General features: G+C 44.2%; 1 protein-coding gene across 3 annotated transcripts in view; it reads right to left on the bottom strand.

Moving 5' to 3' along the window:
• Positions 1-1860: 1860 nt before the first annotated feature.
• Positions 1861-19605, bottom strand: part of LOC100195900 (protein kinase C delta type) — a 41059-nt gene continuing 23314 nt past the window's right edge. Inside the window, exons 2-18 of one of the 3 annotated variants that reach the window (XM_014166565.2) lie at positions 16230-16325; positions 15919-16051; positions 15470-15739; positions 11624-11792; positions 10664-10695; positions 10391-10476; positions 9497-9626; positions 9242-9342; positions 9031-9124; positions 8300-8424; positions 7802-7975; positions 7576-7667; positions 7333-7395; positions 7049-7187; positions 6694-6882; positions 4661-4789; positions 1861-4503 (exon numbers count right to left, since the gene is read on the bottom strand). In XM_014166565.2, coding sequence (XP_014022040.1) covers positions 4345-4503; positions 4661-4789; positions 6694-6882; positions 7049-7187; positions 7333-7395; positions 7576-7667; positions 7802-7975; positions 8300-8424; positions 9031-9124; positions 9242-9342; positions 9497-9626; positions 10391-10476; positions 10664-10695; positions 11624-11792; positions 15470-15739; positions 15919-16027 — 2061 coding nt within the window. In that variant the 5' untranslated portion in view covers positions 16028-16051; positions 16230-16325 and the 3' untranslated portion in view covers positions 1861-4344. The remainder of the gene's footprint in view (positions 4504-4660; positions 4790-6693; positions 6883-7048; positions 7188-7332; positions 7396-7575; positions 7668-7801; positions 7976-8299; positions 8425-9030; positions 9125-9241; positions 9343-9496; positions 9627-10390; positions 10477-10663; positions 10696-11623; positions 11793-15469; positions 15740-15918; positions 16052-16229; positions 16326-19605) is intronic. The other 2 variants (XM_045705478.1, XM_045705477.1) reach the window with 2 other exon arrangements.

Below are 19605 nucleotides of genomic sequence, written 5' to 3' on the forward strand. Positions count from 1 at the left end.
TAATAAACCATATGCCATATGATAACCAGATATCGTTACTCCATTGATTTTTCCAGAAAGATAGAGTGGAAGAACAAGCATGAGTCTCTTGTAGAAAGTAAAAGTCTTCATTAAACCGTTTGCAATACAGGACAATAGCCATACGATTGAGTAAATTACGAATACCCCTGACATTAATTGAACAAAGAGATAAAGACATAAACATCAACCAACAACCTTATAAGCTTTTTCTAAGGATATGTAACTCAAAAGGATTTTTATCCCATTATTAACCTCTCCAACAAAAACAAATACTGGTCATAAAGTTACCAAAGTATTGTTACTCCCACAAGGGGGAGACATTGTGTAGACTTTACAATAAGCAGTTATTCACCTATAGTTAGTGTTTAGTTTACCAGTTCTCAGGTCAGCCTTTTCTCATTCAAGTGTTTGTGTACATTTTTTATAATAAAAGGCTGCTTTTCACCTGGCAATTAGGCAGCTTTTTGGTCTGCCAGTTCTGTCCGAGATAGATTCTGTCTCTCTCTCAAATGTTCTGATTTGGCCGCATTTCTTTCCCATCAATGATCACTCTTGCACTGACAAAAAAATGCAGTTTTCCCTGCCTTTCGAGCTGCAGCCACATCGGCCACAATTTCTCTCGTCACTTTGTCCGCTGAGGTCAGATCCTCCGTGAACCTCAATTTTTGCTTGATGAGGAATTCACAATTCTTCGCTCGCCTCCAGAGAAGATCCTGTGTAGATCTGTTGGTGAACCGGATGATGGTTGTCCTCTGTCTCTTGTCTCCATCATTGAGTCTTCCCAAACGATGAACGATGTCTACATTTTCCTGAAGTTTGGCTTTTGAATCGGGAATGACAGCTCCACAGATGTCAACAACTCTGCATTTGATGTCCTCACCCACATGTTCTGGAATTCCATGGAGCCTCAGGTTCCACCTGCGCTGGTATCTCTCCGCCTCATTCACCTTTTGCTCGAGTTCAGCCACCTTCTCAACATTTTCATGGCAGATAACTTACACTTTCTGCATGTCACTTTTGAGGGTTTTCACTTCTTCAAAGATAAAGTCAACAGATTTTTTCATGGTCTCAATTTTCATTGTATTCTCCCTCACCATGTCCTCCAAGCCACTTGCCCTTTCATCTATCTTTGCTGTCAAAAGCATTACAATATTGTTTTGCATCTCAAGAAGTGGCCTCTCATCTTTTTCCCCTAGGGCTTGACTGGAGTGCCGGGTCGTAAGGTAACGGCCTGAGCTGTGGACTGGAGGGGTGCAAGTTGTGAGCATTGCTGTCCGTGCTCACCACATTTTCATCACCCATTGCAGTATTTTCCCCCACAGTTACATTCTGAAGAAATCATACCATCTTTTGTGGTTAATTTTCCATCTGACGATCTCTCCATTTATTTTATTTTGGTTCTGGAAGTGTCCATGTACGTTCGACAAGTTAGATTTTGAGCTAGCTATCTAGTGTTGTCGTAAACTAAACTAAACCATATTCATACGTGGTTTTATGACCGTAGAAATGACCAAATGGTCATATTTGGGTAAGGAAATCCAATAATTCCTTCAGCTACCAAAACAACTTATCTACACTGACCGCCATCTTGCGCGCCCTCCGTAAATTGTATTTCGTCTGTAATGTGTTTTTTCGTTATATGTCAGAGCCCAGTAAGACTAGCCACTGGCGTCAGCTAATGGTGATCCTAATAAATCAAATTAAATCAAGCCATGCCGATGGTCAAAAGATCATCTTCCTGTGAAAGTGTCTCTGAGGAGCAAAGTTGTGAAAACACATTTATGAGAAAGTGTCACATTTTGCAAATATAGAGGCAATCAAAACGTGATGGAAAACACATCACCATAAATAAAAAGACGTGTTTATTTATAATCAGATGTAAAATATGAAGACAGTAAAAAAGTACATCCTTAATAAATATTGTGTCTGTTTAGGGCAATCAACATTTTCCAGCATATTATTATTTTCTTGTTACAATACCAGGGGCCTCATGCACCCATTATTTTAGAGAGGTCATATAGTACATGAGGATGGATGGTGGGGGGGGGATCTGAGAATTTGGAGAGTTTTGCATTTTTCAAACACCTGAAACAGCTTTTTCCTGCAATAAAGAGCCATAATTGTTATGCCTAATTCTATGTAAATATATTATATTTTTCTGCATAGGTTATTTAACCATAACCTGTTCAATTGTCATTTTAATTAACGATGCAAATTGATTCTTTAAGAACTTTTATATCTTACGAGTTTAGTACAACTGCCACACTGGTATATAGTCTCATAACCCAGGAATTAAAGACATTTTTGTATTTTCTAAAGTCTAGCAACCTTGCCAGCAGACATACCAGCTAAGAAAGTTAGACAAGCTACTCTAACTTGACTGATAGCCTGAAATGGCTGGCATAAATATGAGGTTGGGAGATTAGGAAACTATCCATAATTATTAGGGCAGTGAAGCATTTTTTATTTTGGCAATATACTCCAAAAGTTTGGATTTGAAATCAAACAATGACTGAGGTTAAAGTGCAGACTGTCAGATTTAATTTGAAGGTATTTTCATCCATATCGGGTGACCAAAAGTATTAAAGTAGTCAAAAGTTAAGTATTTGGTCCCATATTCATAGTACGCAATGACTACATCAATCTTGTGACTCTACACATGTGTTGAATGCATTTGCTCTTTGTTTTGGTTGTGTCAAACTTTTGGAGTAGAGAGCCAAAATAAAAAATGCTTCACTGTCCCAATAATTACAAAGGGCACTGTTGCTGGCTAGCTAAAGTCAACTTCATAAAATTGCTAGGTGGCTAGTATTACAGAGAAACAACAAAACATGTGTTTTATTTACTTATCAAGAATGAATCAATTGGCTACATAGCGTGATCAAATTTATTTTCATACATAGCTCCTGTGAGACCTGCCCATAACCGGCAGTAAAAATCAACTGTGATTCACCGACACTCCTCCTCCACTGACAATACTCTCTGCACGCCTATCTTTGGTCCGTGATACACCTTGGAAGGAACCACTTACTGGTCCAGACTGTGTGGCCCCTCCACAACATACCGCTGACAGATCTTTTTTTTAAATAATTATGAAAATATGTGGATTAATTCCTAGATTCCTGCCTTTCTAGGGAGTTTTTCCTAGCCACTGTACTTCTACACCTGCATTGCTTGCTGTTAGGAGTTTTAGGCTGGGTTTCTGTACAGCACTTTGTGACATCTGCTGATGTAAAAACGGCTTTATAAATACATTTGATTGATTGGCTTAAAAATTATATTTAGCAATTAATGTAACATCTGAGGAGGCACGTGCCCCCTATGGGCATGATGCCTCTGACAATACTTTAAAGTAACACAAGACCCAATTATCCATCCTTTTGCTAATGGAATACCCCCCAACACACCCATATCCTTCACACCGTATAGTACCGTTAAATTTACTCCCTTCAGAAAGATGTCCCACTCTGTTTCACACTTACTCAGGTCTTAATCAGAGTAGCTGCAGTTGGTTCAGGAAAGTGGGAAAGCTGCAGTACTGGTTGCAAACCCTTAGTTTTATACCGTGTGGATGGGCAGATAGATCCACACGGTGAGAGGGGAACGAAACTATCCATGTCTGCATAAATCTGTGCGTTCTCTACTGGTCCTGTTTCTTGGGTAGTCTACAACAAGTTTTTATATGCAGTACCCTTTCATTTTGTACCTGAAAAAGTACAAACTTTTTTTTTTCATTATAGACAATTCATAACTGGCACCAGCATGTGACTCCAAATCAGAGTAACTGCTACAGCTAGGGGGAAATACTAGACATTCATGCTGTCACTCACAAAGACACATTCATTTATGCATTTACGCACAGCGAGTGCTGACACGCACACACACAAAATATTATGTGAATAATCAGGAAAGAGTGACAGACAGTAGGTAGGACACAAAGGGGTGTGATAATAGAGTCACATTTGATCCCTGACTTCCCAGCATGCAAAATATTAAACAACAGTCTGAGCTATGGGGTGTGCAAGTGTTGTTGGTTGATAAAGTACAGTACATGGACTGATTCATATTGATTCAAGATTTGATCACAAGGAAAAGAAAGACACCACTATTGATTGGACCCACCACAGTGATACATGCTACACTGGTCTCTCCTTCCTTCCTTCCTTCCTTCCTTCCTTCCTTCCTTCCTTCCTTCCTTCCTTCCTTCCTTCCTTCCTTCCTTCCTTCCTTCCTTCCTTCCTTCCTTCCTTCCTTCCTTCCTTCCTTCCTTCCCTGTGTGTTTATATGTTTATAATGGAGAGATGGAGGAATCATGTTGTGCCGTCAATTGACCATAATGCATTCCATCTTGGGGTTGATGAAAGAGAAGCCTGCAAAGACCGCCTGGTCCATAGAGTCAATCAGGTTCTTGTCCGCGTGGGAGAGGCGGGGCTTCTCACGCAGGAACTCCCGGTCAAAGTTGCTGCAGTCATTGGGCGCTTTCTGTGCTCGGCAGAGAAGGGGTGTCAGTTCAACAAGTGACCAATAGAAACATTCACGCCACAACTCTAAATAAGTCATTCACAATGGCGTAAACAAATCAAAAGCATCCGTGTGTGAGTTTCACTATCCACACCAAAGCCAGAGAACCAGATCGTACCACTTTAGGTTTGAAGGGGGGTTCCAGCTCTCTCTTCTCCAGGGCAGGCCAATTGAGGGTCTTGAAGAAGGAGTGTCCTTGGATGTTCCCCACCACCCCTAGTCTGTTAATAGGGTCTCGTTCAAACAGCTGGGGATCGAGCACAGAGACGCACAAGAGCTTAGAAACAGGCATCCCATCTGAGTTGTAAGGTGTGTGTGTGTGCAGAGCTTGAGCTTGTGAGTGTGTAGGTGGGAAGGTTCAAGAGGGTTATACTGTAATCGCAACATTGCTTGCATATTTATGGAAAAATAACCTTTTATTCACAGACAACATTGTGACATTCCAATGCCGGTCTTTCTCTGTATGTCTAGGTGTGACTAAACTCAGCAAAAAAGAAACGTCCTCTCACTGTCAACTGGGTTTATTTTCAGCAAACTTAACATGGGTAAATATTTGTATGAACATAACAAGATTCAACAGCTGAGACATAAACTGAACAAGTTCCACAGACATGTGACTAACAGAAATGGAATAATGTGCCCTTGAACAAAGGATGGGGGGTCAAAAAATAAATAAAAGTAACAGTCAGTATCTGGTGTGGCCACCAGCTGCATTAAGTACTGCAGTGCATCTCCTCCTCATGGACTGCACCAGATTTGCCAGTTCTTGCTGTGAGAAGTTACCCCACTCTTCCACCAAGGCACCTGCAAGTTCCCAGACATTTCTGGGGGGAATGGCCCTAGCCCTCACTCTCCGATCTAACAGGTACAAGACGTGCTCAATGGGATTGAGATCCGGGCTCTTCGCTGGCCATGGCAGAACACTGACATTCCTGTCTTGCAGGAAATCACGCACAGAATGAGCAGTATGGCTGGTGGCATTGTCATGCTGGAGGGTCATGCCAGGATGAGCCTGCAGGAAGGGTACCACATGAGGGAGGAGGTTGTCTTACCTGTGACACACAGCGTTGAGATTGTGTGCAATGACAACATGCTCAGTCCGATGATGCTGTGACACACCGCCCCAGACCATGACGGACGCGCCACCTCCAAATCGATCCCGCTCCAGAGTACAGGCCTCGGTGTAATGCTCATTCCTTCGATGATAAAAGCGAATCCGACCATCACCCCTGGTGAGACAAAACCGCAACACGTCAGTGAAGAGCACTTTTGCCAGTCCTGTCTGGTCCAGCGACGGTGGGTTTGTGCCCATAGGCGACGTTGTTGCCGGTGATGTCTGGTGAGGACCTGCCTTACAACAGGCCTACAAGCCCGCAGTCCAGCCTCTCTTAGCCTATTGCGGACAGTCTGAGCACTGATGGAGGGATTGTGTTCCTGGTGTAACTCGGGCAGTTGTTGTTGCCATCCTGTACCTGTCCCGCAGGTGTGATGGTTGGATGTACCGATCCTGTGCAGCTGTTGTTACACATGGTTTGCCACTGTGAAGACGATCAGCTGTCCGTCCTGTCTCCCTGTAGCGCTGTCTTAGGCGTCTCACAGTACGGACATTACAATTTATTGCCCTGGCCACATCTGCAGTCCTCATGCCTCCTTGCAGCATGCCTAAGGCACGTTCACACAGATGAACAGGGACCCTGGGCATCTTTCTTTTGGTGTTTTTCAGAGTCAGCAGAAAGGCCTCTTTAGTGTCCTAAGTTTTCGTAACTGTGACCTTAATTGCCTACCGTCTGTAAGCTGTTAGTGTCTTAACGACCGTTCCACAGGTGTATGTTCATTAATTGTTTATGGTTCATTGAACAAGCATGGGAAACAGTGTTTAAACCCTTTAACATGAAGATCTGTGAAGTTAATTGGATTTTTACGAATTATCTTTGAAAGACAGGGTCCTGAAAAAGGGATGTTTCTTTTTTTTGCTGAGTTTACGTGTGAATGTCTGTGTGTGCATAGTTAGTGTGGATGAAAGACAGGGGAGATTGCAAGATTACATTGTTTACTAGTGGAGCCCCATCTGCCACCTACTGTCACAGACATACAACATTGTGAAAAGGAGGTCAGGGGTCAGTAAGAGAAGAGAATGAGCAGCAGCGTCACCCTCTCCAGCAGGTCCTTGGCCTCCTTGGTGAGCCAGCCAGGGTAGTGAGGCACGTCCATCCTGATGGACTCAAACAGCTCTTCCTCGTCATCACCCTGGAATGGCGACTGGCCAATCAGCATCTCATACACTAGCACCCCAAACGACCACCAGTCCACGGAGAAGGTGTACTTCTGTCCCAGCAGGATCTGAGGATGGACAGACAGAGGGACACATGTTAAGAGTCAACTATGTTAAGAGTCAACTACAGTCAGGATCAAAACACAGGCTAACAAATACAGAACAGAGAGTAAATTGCTTTAAACAGAATCCTACAAAACCCTATCCCGCATAGACACAGACAGTCACACAAACCTCTGGTGCGATGTAGTCTGGCGTCCCACAGAAAGTGGTGGCCCGATTCTCTCCAAACATGTTCTCCTTGCACATCCCAAAGTCAGCAATCTTAATGTGGCCGTCCCTGTCCAGCATCACATTGTCCAGCTTCAGGTCCCTGTAGCAGGGAAGGGTTAGGGCAGGGGGGAGAGGGGTTCAATCAGCTCCCTGATTAAAGGGAATTAAGTCCATCTATTAAGCACTAATACAGGGGTGAATCATGTGCACGACAATATCAGGCCATCGCAGTTCATGGAGCTCACCTGTAAATAATTCCTTTGGAATGGAGGAACTGCAGTCCAATTACGATCTCTGCTGAGTAGAACCTGGGGGAGAACAATGGTAGAGGCCAAATTACTCTTGTGTGCATAAACATTATGAAAGGCCTACAGTCTGCCCTTAACCTGCTATCAAAACCTCTTGGATGAGTTTTAAAGTAACATAACTACTTAGTGGCTGCTGGATGGTGAGATAGAACCTACATAACACTGTAGTCTGTCACTCACGTGGCTCTGCAGAGATCAAAGCGACCCTTATCTTGTATGTGGAACATCAGATCCCCTCCATTCAGGTACTCCATCACGAAAAACAGGTGTTCCTGGGAAAACACACACACGCACATAATCCTATCATTTAAACTACCGTCTACACAGATAAGTATAGTGACACAAATCAGTCTGAGGGAAAATTGTTTTCATAATGAAAGATAAAGCTAGTGGAGAGGGGTCTCACCCTGGTCTGGAAGGTGGAGTAGAGGTGTGCGAGGAAGGGGTTGTCCCAGGCCAGGGCCAGGACTCTCTTCTCCACCATGGTACACTCCACATCATCATCCATCAGAACCACATCTTTCTTCAGGGCCTTCACAGCAAAGTATTCCCCTCGCCCCTTCAACTCAGCCAGCAGGACCTGGAGCGCCAGACGGGAGAGGTGATACTGTTAGGCTGCATACTCCCAGAGAGAAAACACATGTTGAACAACTATCAGACCAGAGCAGGCCACTGAGATGCTTTTGTCACTCCGACAATAGATAATAACATATACTAACTAAACACCTAAAGTAGGTTAGTTTGCAGCAGTTGAAGAGTGCCTTGGAATCGTTTAGACAAAGCAGTGTTAACATGTGACACTTGAGGGAAGGACATTGAGTGTGTGTGCATGGATGTCAGTGGTGTGAGGGTCAGTGGTGTGAGGGTAAATGTACCGTAGTGGTTGGACTGGGGCCTACATTACCTTGCCAAAGCTGCCCTTGCCCAGCACCTTGTGGAACACAAAGTCGTCGATGGTGAGGTGGATCGTGGGGGTGATGCTGGTGGGGGCAGGGACCTTACCACCCTCCCACAGCTTCTCATTGGCTTCTGTTGAACACACACACAAAGAGGGGCATAATGTCAATAGATGCATTTACATATGTAAAGACACAACATCAACAAAATATGCATAAGAAAAAACAAAAAGTGTGGTTTACTTAAGCAATAAGGCTTGAGGGGGTGTTGTATATATACCACGGCTAAGGGCTGTATCCTGAATAGCCCTTAGCCGTGGTATATTGGCCATATATCACAACCCCCCGATGAGCCTTATTGCTATTATAAACTTGTTACCAACGTAATTAAAACAGTAAAAATACATGTTTTGTCATATACCTGGTATACTTAAGCAATAAGGCATGAGGAGTGGGTGTGGTATATGGCCAAAATACCACGGCTAAGGGCTGTTCTTTCGCAGACACAACATGGAGTTCCTGGATACAGCCCTTAGCCGTGGTATATTGGCCATATACCACAAACCCCCCGAGGTGCCTTATTGCTATTATAAACTGGTTACTAATGTAAGTAGAACAATAAAAATACATGTTGTCATATGGTCTGATATACCACGGCCAATCAGCATTCATGGCTCGAACCACCCAGTTTATAAGGCAGAATACCGTGCTCTCAGCTGCAACAGTGACAGCTACTCACCACTAGGGTCCGCTCCTGGGCTTGTGTTGAAGTCCTGGTAGATTCCAATGTCCGATGACTCGGATTTGTTGGATTGAGACCTACTTATGGATTTCTGAGGGGGTAAAAATGATATTACAATAGGTTTACGTATGTGCATGAATGATTCTAGAAAACACATTCATATGTGTGAATGTGGGTATGACCAAGTGCATATCCCTGCCTTTCACACCTGGCTAACTTGGTTGAGGGCCTCAGACAGAAGTTTCTGGTTGATTCCACAGAGATTGCCCACTTTCTTCTGACACTTGTGATGGACGTTCATGGAACAATCTGACAGGAGAAAGGAGAGAAGAGTAAGACGCTGGTTGTGAAAAGATGGAGAGGGAAAGAGATAGAGGGCCAGAGCTAACAGATTGCATGTATTGAAGATCGATGGAAAGAGACAGAGGGAGAGGGAATGAGAGAGAGGGGGTGTCACACCCACCTTCACACTTGATGCCCTGCTTGACCAATCCCCACAGCATACTGCCACAGTGGTCACAGAAGGTAGGGTTCATGTAGTTGTGGATCTTGAAGCGATGCGGCATGTCGATCTTAAAGCGCTCCTTTTGGAACTGTGGACACAGAGCTCCCGTCATCAAAGAGCCAGTCCATAGTACCAATGAGCACTGCCCAAAGACCTGGGAGTCTGTGGGGCCTCACAGCCCTTGTGAAGCTCCTCATGGTTCCCCAAAGGGAGCAGGGGGCACACACCTCCACCCTTAACTGGTGGACTGACTCCACCCTCACAGCACTGACTGGACTATAATTCCACCTACACACCCAGGGGAGCTCCCATACAGGCTGCAGACAGGGGACTCTGACCACTAACCCCTGAAGAGAAGGCAGATCTATCCTAGCTGCCTCAGGTGCTGAAGAGCTGATCCTAGGGCTGCAGATACTAGCAGCCTTACGATCTCCCGGGCTGTATACTTCATAAGCAACACTGCAACACTAGTTAAAAGTGCTCCACTACTGGTAACAACGGTCTTATGCTGAATCCACTGGCACTATACTGGCTACTTTGGTCCTGTGCTAGCTAAATTACAACTGGAATGGAGCACCACTGTTCAGTTTTAAACACGAGCCCATTGATTTGCCTGGTCTCGGATAGCCGTTGACCTCCCTGAACGGGTCTCGTCTTGCCGTTAAAGGGATGCAGAGAAACGTGACACAGTTCCCTCACAGCTGCATGACCGCGATGCAATCAGAGGAATTGTCGTGGGAAAATGACGATCCAAGTCAACATATTGATCAAGGGAATTGCTCCGTTGAAAACTGATCTTCAAACACCAACTACTATATGCAATGTATTATGATAGGTGGTCATAATGCTTACCACAGTGTCTCTACTGTTCTCTGCTGTTCCGGTGCATCTCCCAATGATTTTGTCAATGCATTTCTTGTGGATAGCCGCGTTGCATTCTGAGGACAGAGATAAAGCCACATTAGGGCAAGCTCATAGTTAAGACATTCACCTATTGCTATGAGAAATGTGTATATTTTTGGGAGTGAATGATTGCACAGCAAACGCTTAGGATGCCTCCAAGCTACAAAACAATGTCCATATAGTGGAAAAATCTAAACAGCAAGAGGTCAGAGAGACACTCACGTCGGCACTTGTAGCCTTGCTTGTTGAGTCCCCTGTTTGAAAAGAAAACAGGGTGTAAGTGTCATGTAATACATTTCTAATCTTTGTGAACTTTTCCCAGAAGGTGAGAAAATCTCATGAAAAGTATTGATGGTGACAATAAACAATGGTAGCTTAACAGAAAGAAAGAGAGGAGAGACATTCATTCATCTTTTGCACAAACACCGTCCGCACACACTTCCAAGGCCGACAGGGACATTGGTCATTCCTAAACCTGTCGCCATTAGGAACCAATAACAGTTTTCTTCTCTGGTAGGAAGGGACAGCCCTGCCCTGGGGATTGTGCTGAACCGCTGACCTTGTTGGAACACCCTGTGGGTTTTCCCAAGACAGTGACTTACACAGCTCACATTACAGGTCGTGCCAGCCAGTCTTATTGTTATTATTGGCCTGGCTACTCCAGTCAGGGAACAATTAGGGCTGCTAATGGGTCTACTTAGAGACCCCATGGGGGCTGGTTTTGGGATAATCAGTCAACTCTCTCTGTACTCTGGTTTACTGCTAGGCCAAGGCATAATACCGTTTGCGTGTAAAACAAACAACTACATAAGTAAACCAGGTTGAAAGCCCACTGTTTGATGCAGTAATGACGTGTGAGAAAGTCATGTTCTTTTTTCATGGTCAGTGTGGAGGTCAGTATGGATGGTATTCTATACCATCTGCCTATGCTGCTCGGTCATCGCTCATCCATACATTTACATATGTACATATTCTTATTCCATCCCTTTACTTAGATTTGTGTGTATTAGGTAGTTGTAGAATTGTTAGATTACTTGTTAGATATTACTGCACTGTCAGAACTAGAAGCACAAGCATTTCGCTACACTCGCATTAGCATCTGCTAACCATGTGTATGTGACCAATACAGTTTGATTTGATTTGGTCATGGTGGTGTTAGGATAGGTATTCTCCATCTCTCACCAGACAAACTCCCTGCAGACAGAGCAGAAGGTGGGCTGTCCGAAGAAGGTGGCGGTGAATTCATGGTTCTTGATGAAGTGCACCTTGGGCTGTTTAATGGCTCTCCTTCGGTTCAGTGTCATCAGCTCGTCCTCCCCTTCACGCGTCTTCACTGTCGATTTAAACGCTGCTGGGGACACATGAAAATGTTAAAGTTAATGATTCTATGTACTCAATCATACCTTTGTGGCTGTGGGTGATAGAGACATTTTGTTACAGTAGCTAGGATTCCATCCAATTTGCGACAGATTTTCATGCAAATATAAACAAATCTGCATAAAACAATACGTGCATTTTCAACCAGAATATGTTTCCATCAAAATTACTTTTGCGGATAAAAGACTGTCCGTGTTGATGTAGTACACACAAATACAAAGTTAAAATAGGTTTCCATCGCATTTTCAACTCTACTGATGGTTTTGTCACAACAACTGTTGCGTTATATAGCAAATGAGCCCACTCTGGTCTTTTCACATGCACTTTAAATCAACAGCTTGCAGCGGGTATGCTACCTACATTACGAGATTATTATGGTTAACAGTGATATTATTTGTATTTGTCAAACGGCAGCCAAGCATCGATCATCATGTCACCAGAATAAGACCCTCGATATTTATTGTAAAGCAGCATCAAACTCACCACCTGGCACTTTCAGCCCCCTGTGAAGTTCATCATAACTTATTTCATCTGTAGCCTAATAAACTGAATGCTTTCCCGAGTCATAGTGGGAAGATCACACAACATATCATCGCATGACTCCAAGTTTACTTCGATACGATGGTTATTATATCAATATTTGCACATAAAAAGGTGTTTCCAATCACCATTTCTCGCATAATACATTTTACAGAGACAAAAAGATCCCACCATGTCGAACGAACAAATTGTCTGTGGGCATTTCCATCAGCCCGGTCGTGACTTTTTTCATGTGTCAGATAAATCATCTGCATGAAATGGTAGAAAACTGGTGATGGAAATGTTGTTACAGTGAGCTACAAATGGCACCTTGGTAAAAAAAAAAAATATGAATGGAATTGCAAAAATTCATGCACCTTGTTATATTCTAAACCAATATAAGTTGAGTCTCAGAGTTAGAGATGATCTATTTGCTATAGAAATACAATTTATTAAACATGAACCATCAAATTGGGATAGATTAAGGAAAAGAGATCTAAAGACTGAGGTCAGGTCACACTTGTTTGACTTTCAGAGTAAACCGTGACGACCTTCTGGGAAATGTGGCTGCAGCTGGCGGAAGCCAAGGGGGCTGAGTCAAAGGTCATGAAAAGAAAATGAGAGCGGCGTGAGAGAGGTAAACAAAGAAAATAAAACTGATATGAGGACTGTGAGAAGACACAAAAGAGAGTGAGGGAGGACACAGACAGACGGTGAGATGAATAGATAGAGAAAAAAAAAACCATCTCATTCCATTGACTGGTGTGTATGTTTAGAGAGGAGTTGCTCCTGCCTGCCAACTCTGGATACAGGCTGGTGACAGAGTCAGGCAGAGAGGGCTCCTCAGACACACAGGCCTAAATATACCACAGTCTGGGCAGGCATTTCAGGAAACCTGCAGAGAGAAGGGGGTATGATGGATGCTGCTCCAGCCTAGCCTAGCCTGGGCCAGAGCAGCTTCAGCCTGACTAGGACACTCCCACATACAGTCTCCCTGTAGGCCTGGGTCATATGCCAGCTGTAGACACACACACTCCCCCTTTCAGGGCCTGCATGGCTTCTGGGCTGAGCTCTATGTGACGAGCTGGCCTGGCAGACTTGTGCAGCAGCATATTTCTCTAAATCAAATCAAATGTATTTCTCACACGCCGAATACAAGTGCAGACTTTACCATGAAATGCTTACTTACGAGCCCTTTTCCAACAATGCAGTTGCAATGTAAGAAAATAAACAAATAGATAAAAATAAAATATTAACAATAACGAGGCTATATACAGGCTATATGCAAGAAGTACCGATAGAGTCAGTGTACTGGAGTATGAGGGAGTTGGGTGAGTGATTGAGGTAATATGTAGGTAGGGGGTGAAAAGCAGATTAAGTGTTCAGCAGTTCTATGGCTTTGGGGTAGAAGCTGTTCAGGAGCCTTTTGGTCCCAGACTTGGCGCCCCAGGACCACTTGTCGTGCGGTCGTAGAGAGAACAGACTAAGTTGGGTGGCTGGACTCTTTGACAATTTGTAGGGCCTTCCTCTGACACCACCTGGTATAGAGATCCTGGATGGCAGAGAGCTCGGCCCCAGTGATGTACTGAGGTATACGCACTACCCTCTGTAGAGCCTTGCGGTCTGATGCATACCAAGCGGTGATGCAGCCAGTCAAGCCTACCGCTGTTGCCTACCCTCACCACCCGGGGGCGTCCCGTCAGAAAGTCCAATATCCAATTGCAGAGGGAGGTGTTTAATCCCAGGATCCTTATTTTAGTGATGTGCTTGAAGGGCACTATGGTGTTGAATGCTGAGCTGTAGTCAATGAACCGCATTCTAAGTGTTCCTTTTGTCCAGGTTGGTAAAGGGCAGTGTGGAGTGCAATAGAGATTGTGTACTCTGTGGATCTGTTGGGGCGGCATGCGAATTGGAGTGGGTCCAGGGTGAGCATTTTCTTGTTTGCTTATGGCCTTATACAGCTCGTTGAGTGCAGTCTTAGTGACATCATCGGTTTGTGGTGGTAAATAGACAACTATAAAAAAATAAAACTCTTGGTAAATAGTGTGGTCTACAGCTTATCATGAGGTATTCTAACTCAGGCGAGCAGAACCTCGAAACTTCCTTAATATTAGAGATTGCGCACCAACAGTTTCTCTGATCACTTTGATAGGATCGTCTCGAAAGGAGTTCATCAAGTTCTTTTCCAATGATTACACGTTTGCCAATAGAACAGAGGGTAATGGCGACTTATCCACTCGCTGTTGCAGTCTTGTTAGATATCCGTCACGCCGACCTCTATAGCGCCACCGCCTCCGAGTGATGGGGATTTGGGCCCGTTCTGGGATGAGTATTATGTCCTTTGCCTCCGATTCGTTGAAATAGAAGTCCCCATCCAAATCGAGGTTATTGATCTCTGTTTTGATGTCCAGAAGCTCTTTTCAATCATATGAAACGATGGATGAAACATGTTAGGAGCAGCGCAAAAGAAAAACACAGAAAATAGCACAATTGGTCAGGAGCAGCTTTGAGTATGACTATCCGGAGCCTCCCGAGTGGTGCAGTGATCTAAGGCACTGCATCGCAGTGCTAGATGCGTCACTACAGACCGTGATTGGGAGTCCCATAGGGCGGCGCACAGTTGGCCCAGCGTTGTCCGGGTTAGGGGAGGGTTTGGCCGGGGGGGTTTACTTGGCTCACCGCGCTCTAGCGACTCCCTGTGGTGAGCCGGGCGCCTGCAGGCTGACCATGGTCGTCAGTTGAAAGACTATTTCCTCCCACACATTGGTACGGCTGGCTTCCGCGTTAAGCGGACGGGTGTTAAGAAGCGCGACTTGGCGGGTCACGTTTCGGAGGACGCATAACTCGACCTTCGCCTCCCCGTTGGGGAGTTGCAGCGATGAGACAAGTTCAAAAATTTGGGAGAAAAAAGGGTGTACAAAAAAATCTAAATAAATATAATAATAAAAATGTTTAACTGTTGGTCAGGAGCCCGTAAAACGGCGGCCATCCCCTCCAGCACGATTATCCATATACCACTAGAGGCCACTGTTTACTGTCTAACCAGTGTTTATGAGTGCTGGAGAGTACAGAGAGAGACAGAGAGATATACAGTAAGTGCCAGATTGAGAGCATGTATGTTTGTGCTACTACCTGCTGTGTCTGTGTCCTCCGTAAAGAACTGGATGGCCATTTGAACCTTCCCAGAAGGCTGCAGGTCTACCCAGAATTCAGCACATCCATTGCCCTTCTTACAGCGCTCGGCCAGCACGGACACGCCCACCGTGGCCTCGGCCAATGGCTCCTCTGTGGTCTTCATCAGAATCACCTGCAGGACACGGCCCTCGTAGATGTGGGCGTTGAAACAGGACTTCCAGGCTGGGTACATAGTGGGTTTCCTCTGGACCAGGGTCTTCCCCCGCTCTGGAGAGCGAGAGGAGAGAGGGAGGGAGATGAGTTACACTACTACATACAGATTACACATGTGCATGTCATAAAGTGTGGTTGTGTACATGTGAAAGGGAGGGAGAGAGAGAAAAAGGTGAGAGGGAGAGGTGTGTGTATATACAGTTTGGTAGTACCCTATGGGTAGTGCTACTGACCAGTGCTGAGGGACTCCTTCATCTTAATGGCACAGAAGGGAGCGTTAGTCAGGGGGGGCAGGACCCCCACATCAAACGCATTAAAGGCGATGCGCAGGAAGGGCTCCATGGTGACCACTCAGCCAGCAGCCTCCTGCAAAACAGACAGTTAGGGTTACAATTATGAAAGACATAAGGTCGCACAGCACAAACAAACACTCTTACTCAACACATATCCTAAAAACACGAAGTAGCCTAGCTGTAGGCACAGCTGTGGGCCACCAAAGAGACAGGAAATACAGAGGAAGTGGAAGCTATCCACTGTCACGTACCATGCTAAAATAAAACCCTACATTGCGACATCAGAGGGGAGAGAGACCATTGTGAAAGACTCAGAAGAAGAAGAGATTCCTCTCCTGTCCCCGGGACTGTGTGAGAGAGAGCAATATAAGACAGCGGGAAAAGAAGAGAGAATCAGACAGAAAATGAATGGGATCAGAAATACACGACACATTAAGTCACAGAGAGGGAGAGTGCTCTAAATTTGGTCCGCCGGCATTTCCTTTCCCTCCACCAATAGTTTTTTTGGGCTGACTTAGACACGCCATTGAGATGTAGTCCTAGGGGTCCTTCCCTGGGTCATGAGGCCAACCAAATCCCTGCACCTGCAAAAACCTTCCCTATTGAAACCCAGAAAGGATGAGGTCGGTTTTGACGATATAGTGACTAAAAGCTCTACCAAAGCGGAGACCAGGAGCATAGAGGAAAGAGGAGACAAGGCTGTGAGACAGCTGACTGGATACACAGCACAGCAACACAAAAGACTGTGGCCAGCATGCTGTTTGTGGACTCCACAATCTTACAGACCACAAAAGGCCTGACAATGTTTCCCATACAGCTTTGAAGCTAAACAAACCACATTTTTTCATGAAGGCTGCACACACTGTCAGAGGATCCATGATGTTGGCTGGAATGTGAACTGGTAAGTCCAGTAAAACTGCTCACTCCTCAGCTTATTGCTACCAACAATTTTAAAGGTGACAGCCTAAATATTCAGTTGCTTTTTAAAGAATGCCATGTAGTTTCCCGGATTAGGACACCTTTTGTTCCTCCATGTCATTTCGGGGGAATCAATGTCTTTCATAACGCAACAGGTCTAATTAGGGCTGGGAATTGCCAGGGACCTCACGATATAATACTATCACGATAGGTGCCGATACAATATGTATTGCAATTCGCACGATTGTCTATGTATTGCGATTTCAATGTTCCAAATAAATTGCTCTATAAAAATAAAGAGAGTTGCACACTCTATATACAGTACCAGTCAAAGGTTAGGACACGCCTACTCATTCAAGGGTTTTTCTTTATTTTTACTATTTTCTACATTGTAGAATAATAGTGAAGACATCAAAACTATGAAATAACACATATGGAATCTTGTAGTAACCAAAAAAAAAAAGTGTTAAACAAATCAACATATATTTTATTTTAGATTCTTCAAAGTAGCCACCCTTTGCCTTGATGACAGCTTTGCACACTCTTGGCATTATCGCAACCAGCTTCACCTGGAATGCTTTTTTCCAACAGGCTGTGTGAAATCAGGCCTTCATGGTCGAATTGTTGCCATGAAGCCACTACTAAAAAGGACACCAATAAGAAGAAGAGACTTGCTTGGGCCAAGAAACACGAGCAATGGACATTAAACTGGTGGAAATCTGTCCTTTAGTCTGATGAGTCGAAATTTTAGATTTTTGGTTCCAAACGCTGCGTCTTTGTGAGGCACAGAGTAGGTGAACGGATGATCTCCGCAAGTGTGTTTCCCACCGTGAAGCATGGAGGAGGAGGTGTGATGGTATGGGGTGCTTTGCTTGTGACACTGTCAGTGATTTTATTTCGATTTCTAGGCACACTTAACCAGCATGGCTACCACAGAATTCTGCAGCGATAAGCCATCCCATCTGGTTTGCGCTTAATGGGACAATCATTTGTTTTTCAACAGGACAATGACCCAACATACCTCCATGCTGTGTAAGGGCTATTTGACCAAGAAGGAGAGTGATGGAGTGCTGTATCAGATGACCAGGCCTCCACAATCACCCGACCTCAACCCAGTTGAGATGGTTCGGGATGAGATGGACTGCAAAGTGAAGGAAAAGCAGCCAACAAGAGCTCAGAATATGTGGGAACTCCTTCAAGACTGTTGAAAAAAATCATTCCTCATGAAGCTGGTTGAGAGAACGCCAAGAGTGTGCAAAGCTATCATCAAGGGAAAGGGTGGCTACTTTGAAGAATCAAAAATATTTGGATTTGTTTAACACTTTTTTTGGTTACTACATGATTCCATATGTGTTATTTCATAGTCGATGTCTTCACTATTATTCTACAATGTAGAAAATAGTAAAAATAAAGAAAAACCGTGGAATGAGTAGGTGTGTCCAAACTTTTGACTGGTACTCCATATATGAGTATGCGACACTTTATTTTTATAGCTTACAGTTTATTCAATGTTAGTCAGCACCTCTAAACTAAATCATTTTTCTCTGGGTGTGCGCCAGCTCATGCTTTATATTACCCAAATATATTGCTCATCATATGTCTGCTGCTGAGGGACAAGAGATGAGAAATCTGCTGAAAGTGTAGATTTCCCCCACCCCTATTTAAAAAGAGGGTGCAGGCAACTAGCGCAAAAATAATATTGCGAGATCTTCAAAACTATACATCGTCAAAAATATCAATTCCCCCCCCCATCACTAAGGCTAATGGTAAGTGAGTGAATGGTGAACTACCTTCTTACATCAGAAAAGCTTCTTTAGACCAAAACATTTGAACAGCGGAGCTACAGTTCGTCACAGACCTAGCATGCCAAAGAGGGAGGCAGCATTAGCCTACATCATAATTCCCCAAGCAGCCATGAAATCCTACAGAATTCCTTCAAGAATTTCCACACGGTCGTTTTCTAGGGAGCTTTGTGTTGTAACTACCCCACTTTCCTCTTTTCAGTCTTTGTGGCAATAGTCATGTGGATTAACAAACAGTGATTTCAGTGAAGTACTACTCCCCTGTAACCCAACTAATGTGACATCTCGTGACTCAAGCCACTCAGAAGTCCTGTAGCTGTTCTCTTATCAAAGCTCTATAGTGTTGCTATAGTGTGGTATTAGCTTAGGATATGATATGGTCTTATCCTTTAACTTCTCTGCAACATAGCATACAGTATGTACAGCCAATGTAGTGGTACAAGTGTCCTTGTGTGTAAAGAGATACATCATTCAGACACTGCTTTGTGTTCATGCTCATTTTCACATTATTGCATGTCAGTCATTATCTGGGTTAGTCATGTAGACTGGAACACCATGTGGCATTGAGGAGCATTCTGCTCACAGTTACTGGTATTGTACATGTCTGAAGTCAGAACTGCTTCTGGTTTCATTAGGTTAATGAAACTAACTCTGATAATCTGTAGTATTGCACTCACTCACTCACTCACTCACTCACTCACTCACTCACTCACTACTCACTCACTCCTTCTCTCTCCCTCCCTCCCTCCCTGGGACTTAAAGTGAACTGTGAATCTGATCCCATTAAGGGATAGTAGTTAGTAGGGTTGGGTGATATCCTGATTTTCATACCGTTTCTGTACCATACCAGGGTATACAGTATTACCAAATGTGCACACAAAACATGATAGGCAACAGGGATCTTGAA

Source organism: Salmo salar, chromosome ssa22, assembly GCF_905237065.1.
Source record: "Salmo salar chromosome ssa22, Ssal_v3.1, whole genome shotgun sequence".
NCBI lineage: Eukaryota > Metazoa > Chordata > Actinopteri > Salmoniformes > Salmonidae > Salmo > Salmo salar.